At 39.1% G+C, this 11,548-nt stretch overlaps 1 protein-coding gene across 1 annotated transcript; it reads right to left on the bottom strand.

Moving 5' to 3' along the window:
- Positions 1-4,264: 4,264 nt before the first annotated feature.
- LOC110981796 (uncharacterized) lies at positions 4,265-11,128 on the bottom strand. Its single transcript, XM_087138871.1, has 8 exons — positions 11,108-11,128; positions 10,260-10,373; positions 9,095-9,163; positions 8,559-8,666; positions 8,057-8,137; positions 7,556-7,651; positions 6,469-6,599; positions 4,265-5,398 (listed from the first exon to the last, which is right to left on the bottom strand). Exons 2-7 carry the CDS (start codon positions 10,341-10,343, stop codon positions 6,486-6,488), a joined length of 552 nt encoding a protein of 183 aa, XP_086994997.1. The 5' UTR covers positions 10,344-10,373; positions 11,108-11,128; the 3' UTR covers positions 4,265-5,398; positions 6,469-6,485.
- Positions 11,129-11,548: the final 420 nt, after the last annotated feature.

Raw genomic sequence — 11,548 nt, 5'->3', positions numbered from 1 at the left:
TTTACAAAAAGGTTGTAAGCACGATGAAACTAACTATGGACCTATTTCTGTTCTATCTACGTTTTAAAATTGTTTAAGAAGATTATTTATCAAAGTTTATTATCTTTCATCAATAAAAATGACATTCTTTCTGAATCACAATTCGGATTCAGACAATCAATCATAATATATTAAGTAAAAAATAATGCTACCCGGTGGTACAGCTCTGGACTCGTTGAAAAGTTATCTTTGTTGTTCGTTTAAATCGGTTAATTCCAGCAGTCGAGGAATCGCATGTGGGGTACCATAAAGTTCTATGTTTTGCTATTTCTACTTATATGCAGTATCTCAATCAGTACATTTTGTTTATTTGCCGATGATACGAGTCTGTTGTATACACACAATAATGTAAATGAAGCAATCCAAAACATTGCTAAAATTAATGAGTGGCTTTTAGCAAACAAATTGTGTGTTAATGACTTCAAATCGCATTACATAATTTTTCGTCCAAATCAATTTAAGTATACCCAAAATGCTCATTTGATCTTAAACAATTCGAGGTTGATCCAGGTTAAAAGTACAAAATTTCTGGGTGTGTTAAACCTGGATGAAACTCTTACTTAGAAATGTCATATCGATGAGGTAGCTACAAAAATATCCAAGAATATAGGCATTATTAATCGCTTAAGGTTTTATCTTCCGGATAAGGTTTTTAACACTGTACAGATTCTTAGTTTTACCCTATTTGAATTACACTAGAATTACTTGGGGCAGCTCGCCATCTAGATGAAATAGATTACTTACTCTACAAAAGCGAGCGGTTCGTATATTTAAAAATAATGCCGGTCACCGTGATCACTCTGCTCCATTGTTTGCTAAATTAAATCTTTTACAATGTAATGACCTATATTACCTGAATCTCGCGACGTTTATGTACAAATGTAAGGCATGACCTACTCTCTCCTTGTCTTATAGGCTGTTTCACCTTGACATTAACCATCATTACAGTACATGAAGTATTTAAAAGGGAAACTTGTGCGTCCAGTTTAATTTTCAATGTCTGAAAATAATGTTATTCACCAAAATATACGGTATTGGAATTGCTTAGATGATTCTATGAAATCACTACTGTCTTTACCCGTCTTTGTAAAGAAACTATAAAACTCAATTTGGAGAGAAGTTATAGGAATTTTTCTGAAGTGCTCTTTCAATTAAGCATCTTTCCCTTGTCTCGCCTTGCGTGTAGGTTTTTTTTTCTTATGGCCTCCTCGCCTGTCTATATGGGATAGAAAAAGCATTTGCTTAATCCTAACACCTAAATGTTGTCATTTTCTTCTGAATGTTATGTAGCTATGATAACATTAATGATATTTATTGTTTGTGACAAATGTACGTATGTTTATCTAATTTGTGTCTACAATGACAACTTTCAATAAATGTCCTCCTCCAACTAACATTTTAACTGCGAAAGGGCCCTTTTTTCGGAGTCAAAACGAGGGCTTCTGCGCTGAAAAACTTTTGCGAGCGTAAAGCGCGCACCCAATCTCCATTTCGGTAGACTTGTAAAGTTGTATCAATCGTACTTTTACCTTCCGATCCGGTGCAACTGAGAGCGAGTAAATGCGTCGGCATTATTGTCTCTGTTTTTTTTGTGCTGTTCTTACTCAACTTGAATTTTTCAGTGGATGTTTAAAATTTTTAACGTTAATTTTGAATTAAATAGTTCAGATCCAATGATATGGCTACGCTAGACCACTCTCGGTGGAATTATAACTAAGAACTTGGCAGACACTTTTAACGATTGTTGCAGACATCGATAAAAGAATGAGTCCACCAAGAAAAGGAACTTTGCGATACCCAAATATTTATTATTCCTTCGGCAAACAGCAACATATGCAATAAAATGAATGTCAAAGTTCCTGCTGCAAATTAAGATTGGGGTAAAAAGTTCTGGTGAAAAAAACTGAAGTTATTCCATGCCAGATAAATAAATATAAGGTTGTTACGCACTGCTGTCAAGTTCCCATCTCGGTCTTTCGGTGAAGGACATCTTTAAGGAGAACACTGGAAAAAATAGAGTAAATTACAGGTAAATGGAACTTTATCACAGAATAAGGTTATTTTCTTTCCTCTGAAAACTAAATCATTCTGTTTATCCTTATTTATTCATGAACAAGGTGCTTTCAAGGCCATCGTACAAACCATTTCTCGATACCACACGTGGCAGCGCTTCCACTTTCAAGGAAATTTCCTTATTTTTAGGAATTTTTTGCTTTCGAAGGAAATTTTAAGGAAATGAAAAAATCTAAGGCGATTTTGAGGAAATGCCCCCAAATCTAAAGTAATTCTAAGGAAATTATTAAATTTTGAGCAAATTTTACATATATTCATAAAATTAGCAGCAAAATCTACATTTCAAACTCTACAGTAATATTCTTTCAGATTCAGGATGACTGGAAACAAGACTAATAGAATAAAACTTTCTGCGCGTGCGCACAACACACTTGAAGCCCGCATTAAACGCAGCCTGATTTTTTGTTCAAGACAGTGAGTTTGGTTTGAGCATAACTTTGGAATCTACCATGATTGTACTGACGTCTGCCTATCATCTAGCAGACAAACATAGTAGTTTTGTTAGTATATTAGGCTTTTTGGTGGTTAACTAAAAAATAAGGAAATCGGGAGGAAAATAAGGAAATTTGGCTCTGGGGATAAGGAAATTTTCATTTTGACTGTGGAAGCACTGACACGTGGACGCGATAATTCCACCTCCGCTTGCAACAGTGAGTACAAAGACTTTGAGCTATCGTAGAGGACAATAAATTGAACCACGAACAAAATCTTTGTTTAGACTCAGTTAAGGAGTCGACGTGCACCCCGCAGTTAATTCTAAGGGAGTACTACAGGAGTGCATGCCCCAGGCACGCGGTCACAGAGGGCGCCAGTAGGACTGACCAGCGGCGGAGGACTGGACCCTCAGACATTGTGTAAACACGCGTGGTGCCAGTAGTGGTGATGCGTGCACTGTGCAGGATTCAGTGCATACTACTATACTGTATGTGAAGACCATGTTTGTCAATGTTAGTACACGGTATCTATAACCATGAACTGCATGGCCATGTTTCCATTGTTGCTCTGTCTGTCTGTCTGGAGTCAAAGATATGTCATGTTTATTTTTGACTGTAGTGGCCTAGGCCCTATAGACCTAAATGTTCAAAGTGTGCAATTGCAAATGGTGGTTATCCCCCCCAAAAAACCCCCCAATTTCCAAAGAAATTACTAAAATCTTTAATTGTTCTACAGAATTCCCCTTTTGTTTCAGCTCTACTAGGTGGAACGTCAGTATTCCTCCTCTTCGATTTTGGACAGGATCATCATTGAAAAAGAGGAATACTACCGCTCTACTTATTGACTTAGTAGAGCTGCTTCTGTTAATTCCCAATTCATTTGTCCAGTAGCAAATGTTGTACATATTACAAATGGATGTGCCCATAAATTCCTGGTCACTGGAGACTGTTTCTGGGCAAATGGAGTGGTAGTATATGCACAAGTGAGTTATACTTTGTAGTGTTCATGGGACCTTGAAACTGTAGGCCTAGGGCCTTCTTCAAATGTGTCATGTCTCTTGCTTAACGCTGCAGTGTGCCAATAGGGATTGATTGTCTTATGAGCTAGCTCAAGATATCTTCCAAAAGAGGTTACTGGAAGCCTTTTACACTACAGCCTTTCAACGTGTGGGTTGAACTCAACCCGAGTCGAAAATTTGATTTTTCAACCCCACTGAGGTGGCAACCTGGTGGTGTTTCACACTTGTTTAGTGCGAACCAAGCTTGTCAAGGTGAGTTCAACCCAGAAATGAGCACGAAAAAAATTTCAACCCGGGTTGGAAATGCTCAACCCTGATCTGGAGGAAAGTTGAGTTCAGATTTCAACCCGGGTTGAAACCAATCTGAAAATTGTCAACTGAGAATCGTCGCTATGCAGTTTCAACCCTGCGTTAACCCCGAGATGTGTCCGGTGTGAAAAGGCATATAGTGTATCGTAGTGGAGTTCCACACTATGGTCCATGAGTGGGTAGTTCACTTGGCATAGTCGGTGAGAAAAAACTTGGCGAATGGAAGAGAAACACAGTTGGCCTTTTGCAAGCAAGTGTACCAGTAACACTGACATACATGTAGCTGATTAGCAAAGTACACGTACAGTGTACATGTAGCTCTGGTTGAGCAAGGTATGTTGTACCGACAAAGGAACAGATAGGCAGAGAAAGAAAGAGAGAGAGATAGGCTAAGTTGGGCCAATTGAGAGTCTTTATTTTTATTCCAAGAACTCACTCAATCTTCCATTTCAGTACAGTGAGTAGCTAGTGGCTATGCCAGGTTAAAGAATGTAGAACTCTACACAGGTTGTGCATGGCAGCCATCTTTATGATAAGAGCTTTTGTTTCTCATGGATACACATGAGAACACCTGTGGATATCCTCCATATCGAAAGTGCTAACGGGGAGAATGGCTGTTGTGCACAACCTCTGTTCTCAGTCTACTTCTCTTCCGATTGAAATGGGTTAAAAAATCAGCACATTTATAAAGGGGAAGGGGATGATCTTTTCTCAGCAAGCGATGATGGCAGTGAGGGGAAATGTAACGTATTTATTATATTAAAAGGAATAGGGCATGTATGGTCTATTTCGTGAGAATTCAGTGAGGTCATGACCCTGGGGGACACTGACCCAGGGACTTTGGAACGCCCTCAGTTGGGCATAATTGAAATGGGTTTAGTAGGATTAGGGAAGGGACCCCTAGATTGAGTATTGGACATTGGTTATGACGGACACCAGTTAAACTGGGTTGGTCAAATTCGAAGTTAGTGTCATGGGTTGGACTTAATCTGCACTCGGTATTTTTCAGAAGCTGTTTTCGTCGGTCAAGGTCGGCGTGGTTAAAACAAAGGAGACGGTTTGCCTATTTCAAATCATAGTCATAAGTTTGGGCATGGGTGGGGGTGCTGCTTATTTGTAATGCATCATTCTTAGTTTCTTCAGGTTTTACATTGTTATTCTTGGTAATTGTGAACTAGCTCTGTGTACCATACTTAAGAATCACTGGCTTAGCAGGAATTACTGGCTTAGCAGGAATTACTGGCTTAGCAGTGCACAAGGGGAGCGATTTAAGCTACGGATAATAATCTGACTGTGTACAGAGTAGGGGCATGAAAGGAATATTTCATTACATGATCGTTCAAAACCTGTGGTCAAAAGAGTTGAATCTGTGTAAGAAGCAGCTCAATTCACACACTGATTGGGAAACATTTCACTTTCATGCCCCCTAAAGTGATTAAGATGTGGTTGGCTGGAGATCTAACAGACTTGGCGACCTTGATTTCTCTAGCAGTCTTCGCTGTTTGTTTTCATTTGGATCTGCAACTGATACAGAAAGTAAATGTGTGTTTATGATTCAGTTTTTAAAGTAAGACTTTGAAACTCTGTCCTACTCTATCATGCGGAAGTCAAAGGAAGCCAGATTGAAATTCGGGTAGACCTCGAATGCAGTACTCTGCGGAATATTTTTGAGAGGAGCTGTTGGATTAGTGAAATTGTTTGACTTTTTTGCAGGGTTTTCTGCACTTTTAGGACTCAGTGTGGACGAACTGGACATCATTTGAAAGGATATCAGTGTCACTTGGACAACAGGTATAATTTTAATTTACATTTTGATATCTGATAACCAAACTTTGAATGCGTCATGATTTTGTTTTGACACATTCACTGGCATTGGTATTAGTCAAGAATAACTCTTGACATGTATGGCCAATGGATTGAATAAAACCATAAATTTCAGGCACTTGACAAGTGTCTTTAAAGATGACAGAATGCGGTCAACTCAATGGATGGTACCGTCCAACTACATGCTGGATGTAACATTTGTCCTGTGGCAGAGAGAAGCAAGTATGGGTGATAGGGCTCTGCCCAAATACACAGATTTGGGAATCGGCCCGAAGCCCCGTTTGTGAGGCAGTTTGATATTCAACAATAAACAAGGAAGCCATTTTGGATCATTTTTCCTGAATTCAATGTACACGTTATCTCTCAAATGGGGTGGTGCCAGACTATTTTGCCTTACATTCATTTTTTTAATGATGTTGCTTAAAACATTCAGATGTAATGAATAACATGTTGTAAATTACCGTAAACGAAGTTCATCTGCCATGAACTTTTTTCATTGCTTTAATTTTTATTTTCCTGAAAAAGAAAAATTCAACCTTGCTCTCAGCTCAATATGGCCGACTTGTGAATGAGATCAGTTGAAATTCCATTCCTTATGTAGCTGACATACATGACATATAGGCATGACACTGAGGTTTCAGTTTGATCATGATAACAGTTACCTTAATGCATACAGGAACACAATTACTCCAACTAGCTAGAATTTTTTTTTTGGGGGGGGGGAGGAACATCAAATCTGGTAATTTATAAAACGTTAAAAGAGGACTCACAGACAGTAGAGTTCAGTCTACATGTGTGCATGAATGGGGTCAGGTTCCGGTGGCTCATCATACATGTATGGTTCCAGTGGCTCATAGTCTGGTTGTGGAGGTCCACCTGCCATGCTTCTAAGCTTTTGATTCTTTAAGCAAACAGAAATGAAATGGTAAAGAGGGGCTACACAATGACTTCACTTGGAAAACGGCGACTGAATGTTTTCCAAAGGCTGCAAACTTTCCTTGTATTTTGCAAGTGCAGAAGAAGAAACGGAAAATATGATTGAAATGTAATAAAATTGTCTTTTTTTATTGTGAACTGAAAACTCTACATACATCAATTATTCCGTTTATTCATTTTGGTTCTAGGCTATCATCTCTTGGTTCTACAAAATTTCCTTGGGGCTGCATGTACATGTAGATCTTAGAGCTGTATTAAATGAATACAGCGGTAACTTTGAGGCCCCGAGTGCAGACATTTTGAATTCGTGTGTGTTGTTTTAGAAAATAATGAAATCCTATTTATAAAACAAATGCTGAATCATGGTCTAAATGCAAGATGCAAACATGCACAAATAGGATGTACCGGTACCCGTATATGTACCGGTACCCGTATATGTACCGGTACCCGTATATGTACGGGTACCCGTATATGTACATTGTTCCACGCTTAATGTCTTCATTGTACAGCACATTTGATCGTATCTACATGTATATGAAATTTGCGCTTTATAAATGAATATATCATCATGCACATTAATTTAAGGTACATGTACATGTATGTTGTGTATCACTGTAAAGCATGAAATAATGCAGCAAGCATGCGATTGTGTTAATGCCCTGTATATTGTGCATTTATGCTCCAGCTTACATTGGCTTTGTTTTAGATACACAGCTACATGTACACAAACTTGAGAGACACAAAACTTCAAGTGTTTGCATGAACATGGCTGCGCCCAGCAGGTTTCACTTTCCACAGAGTGAGCAGTCCAATGATTTACTTAATATAATTCCGCAGACATCTGTCATGCCATGAAATTATTCTTACCGTTGCACTATTGAACGTGCGGCATCGTTAGGATGGGTTACCGTGAGAGCTTACCTGTTCCATTCTCATACATGACTTCATTGCGATATCTTCTCCATACATGTATAGTTTGCCCCTGATGTACATAAAAGGCTGTTTACTAGCTTTCTTCTGTGAGAAATGCAAATTAAGAGTAACCGGGTCTGAATACATGGTGAGGTATATTGCAAATGTCTGTCCACATTCACAAAGAAAAGCTGTTTTTGTACACTTTCAAAAGGGGGGGAGGGGAGCATAGGGATGCCTTGTATTCACTCAAAAAATAAATGAAGAAATAAAAAGAAGAGAAAGGGGAGGGAATGAAGGGAGGGACCCAGCTCCATAAATACGACGAAAGCTTTGAAAAAAACAACCTCCCTAATCATACTGCTGCAACCCTAGAATTTGTAGTTCACTTCCCCCTTCTTGGAAATCCTGCATCTGCCCCTGAAAATGTTAACAGAAATTGGCCCTGCAAAATGTGCAAAGAGGCCAGAAACAAATTTTGTTTTGGATTTATGAACTTTGTAGCATTACCTCATTTTTGATGTAAATTTGTTGGTGTTCAGTATCCTCCTGACTTTTCTTCCAAGGAGTTTGATGTTTTATATTTCCATTCTGTGGAAAATGAACAAAAAATTCCATGGAAAACATACTTTGACTGGGAAAATGTACTGTTTCAATTAACTGATATTGTTACCTCATGGTAAGTTATCCACGCGAACTTCAGTTCAGACTTTTAATTCCAAACCCTTCTAATTCCAAACCCCTGGCTAGCTACACTGAAAAGTGTGAACCTTAGTCATTCACATGTATGTTTGGGTACATTCTAAACAAAAAACTGGAAAATTACTCTACATCTAGGGGAAGAGTCAAATTATTGCAGTCGTTTTGATTATATTTTTCCTGTTAAAACATCTACAGTGATTTGTTGAAAATACTGGGAGATAGTAGAAAGAAATTGTTGTCTAAGAAAACGATTGTGACTTTCTGAAACGGCACGTTAAGTGTCACAGGCAAGCTTGTCATCACTCTTTACCTTTTTTAGTAGAGGAAGTGGCTTCTTCATGATTTCCCACCATTCCTCTTCATAATGGTAGTCATAAAGATACGTAAGAAATCGATGAACATCATCATCCCAAGTATTCTGCATAAAAGAAGATGTATTCTGTGACTGTTGACCCAAAAACTATAGTATCTAGTCACTTCCCAAAAACAAGGCAGAAACACCGAGTTGGTGATTGGGATGATTTATCATTTTCTTCCCCACTCTTTTGTTATATGTACTGTACGCGTACATAGAATTTAACATTCAAGTGTGGAGAAAGCCTAGATACATGAATATTTTCTTATATGTGTAGCTTGGGCAGTGATGAAAGCTGCACATGGTCACAGTTCGGAAAAATTTACATTTTCACTACTGTCCAAGTATACATGTAGGTACATGTAAATGTATCTGCCCTACTTGCTTGTTTGTTTTATAATCATAATGGCCTTCTTCTTAACATGTGTGCCACCAACGTTTATCCCGGAAAAAAATCCTTAATCGTCAATTTGTACTGGTCAAACACTCACCTTTTTAGCTCGGATGGTTGATGTATGTTGCGTTGATTTTAGAGCTATGAAAGGTTGTTGCTCATGATTCTGTGGGAAAAAAAAGCCCCCCCCCAAAAAAAGAAGCGTAATGTAACAGTTACCTGAGCTCCACCAGCGGGCATACCGAGCACACTTTTCAAATTCTTTCAATACCTTTTGGGTTGGGTGCACTCTGTAGGTATATAAGACTGCTGCACGCATTGGGGCGCTGGTCATTCTTTTGGTTTCTTTATGTTTGTAGCCACTTTTACGTTTGGGTTTCTTGGCCTTTAGCCATGCTCTCTCCTCCAGCCCCGCACCTGCACTGGTCATATTACTTGTGTTACCCGATATTTTAATTTATCTACATTTGTTAATTTGCCTTTTGGTTATCTTTGTAAATTATTTGCATTGTGTGATTTCAATACTAAATTTGGGAGGCGCCCCCAAAGTCTGTCTTGCTTTTACGTGTTTTACTTGGTGGTTGTTAATTTGTATTCATTTTCCCATACCCCGGCCTGCTCAGCCCGTTACAGTAATTTGTACCTTTTCAGGAACAGTACAATACACCCCTATTAAATTAATGCATACAGCGTGGTACATGTACATGTACATACATGTATAGCTACATACTGTACATGTACATTTAGCTATGCTGGCCAGCACTACAGTGTAGCTAGCATTTCAAATCACCAGCTGCCTTACTGGCCGACACAAATTTTGCTGCATTATTTGACAGTTTTGAAGTTTTGAGAGAAAAAAACTTTCAAAACTTCTCAGAACTCTTTTTCCACCCTTTTCATTTAACCCATGTATTAGACAAAGGGCATATACCAGCCAAGGGGTATGTACAATACTCAGTTGGTCTGTATGTACATGTACGTGCTCCCGCTGCTCATTCTTTTAAGTTCAACCCTCTACCGTTAGTCCAAAAATTGCCGACTCTCAAAGTTTTCCCGGCTGCAAGTCTGAATGCATAGGTGTGCAGAATGAACATCTGCACATTTCCACAAGTAAAGTTGACTCTAACCCTAACCCCATAGGGACCATTGAAATCCTACATAACCTTGTTGGGTTCAGCATGGTTAGGGACGAAGGAAATTTGTCTATGCAATTTGTAGGTCCTCCCTTAGTCTTTAGGCAATTGATCGTGAACGGGACTTACCTTAAAAAACAACTGATTGATGATCTGGCGGTCCTGATTATTGTGTAGATGGTCTATAGGCGGCACGCCAGGCGGAACTGCCATGATGTAAAACACCTGTAAAGGTTCTGGTTTCTGTGAATGGACAAATGTGTACAGTAAATATATTTAGATTTTGAAACTTTAATCTACTTGAGGGTACCAACTTACCTTTTAACATGCTATAATTTGTTTCATGACATACTATTATTAACATAACCACTTCATTATGAAAATTTAAACAAATTATATTGGGAAACTGACTAGGTGGTTACAAATGATTGTAGAGATGAACAAAGAAAATGACTGCAGCGGGATTTGAACCTGCGGCCTCCCGAATACTGTGCCGGTACTCCACCAACTGAGTTGTCCAGCCCTATGTTGGCGGCTCTTTCCATTTGTCAGTATCTGAAACCTGAAACACCATGTAGCCAGGGATCGTGCCCCAGTAACACAATATAACCTGGGAAGTGGTGAACAGGGATCACTCGGAGAGGATGTGGCTTTTTGAACATACCGGTAAATCATGAAACAAATTATAGGCCTATAGGGAAACTGACTGGGTACTTAAAAATGTCAGTCAGTCTCTTTGTTCATCTTTGTAATCACCATAAAAATTATGAATTTACAGCTGTATTAGTGAAAAGACCTTTTGCGTTGTATTCAAGAACCAGACAGGTGAAAGCGCAGCATGGCTGGCTGTGTGTGCGTGCTGTTGTCTTCGTGCTGCATTCTGTGTTCAATACAGTACAGTACGGTACAGTACAGTGCAGCTATTTCTTCAGCATGCATTTGGTTTGTTCTACTCCTCAAAAAACAATAATTCATACCCCTTCCAAAGAAAAATCCGCCAAAAAAAGGGGCAAACCAGAATTTTGGGAATCACGCTTCCCTCAATATGCCCTCCGTCACACAACATCACAAGACAATCAATGTCATCCCCTATACCGTTGTGAATTGAACATCCAAACAGGCCTAATTGAACGGAAGACATTTGGGGTGTGTGTATGCTGCGATCGACAGGAAATTTGATAAGTCCACAGTCCACACTTTGGTGGTGCATTTTGGTTGGTGCCTCCTCCGCCCCCCCTCCTGCCATACTTAAGTTAAAGTGCACGTTCAAAATGGCACGGACAGGAGCGGACTGATCACAATGATCATTGTCTTGTGGTGTTGTGTGACGGAGGGCATATTGAGGGACGTATGATTCCCAAAATTCTGGTTTGCCCCTTTTTTGGTTGATTTTTCTTTTGGAAGGGGTATGAATAATT

This window comes from Acanthaster planci, linkage group LG07 (genome assembly GCF_054643075.1).
Source record: "Acanthaster planci isolate LZ-2023a linkage group LG07, COTS_SCS, whole genome shotgun sequence".
Classification (NCBI taxonomy): Eukaryota; Metazoa; Echinodermata; class Asteroidea; order Valvatida; family Acanthasteridae; genus Acanthaster; species Acanthaster planci.
Note: the sequence above shows the minus strand (reverse complement) of the source record. Positions and strands in the feature narration are given on the sequence as shown.

Bases quoted from the DNA above. Each gene is read 5' to 3' on its own strand.
- LOC110981796 (XM_087138871.1), bottom strand. From the start codon at position 10,343: ATGGCAGTTCCGCCTGGCGTGCCGCCTATAGACCATCTACACAATAAT. The intron at 9,164-10,259 runs GTAAGTCCCGTT...TTTTTCCCACAG, and splicing joins TCAATCAGTTGTTTTTTAAG to AATCATGAGCAACAACCTTT. The intron at 6,600-7,555 runs GTAAGCTCTCAC...GTTTGCTTAAAG, and splicing joins CATGTATGAGAATGGAACAG to AATCAAAAGCTTAGAAGCAT.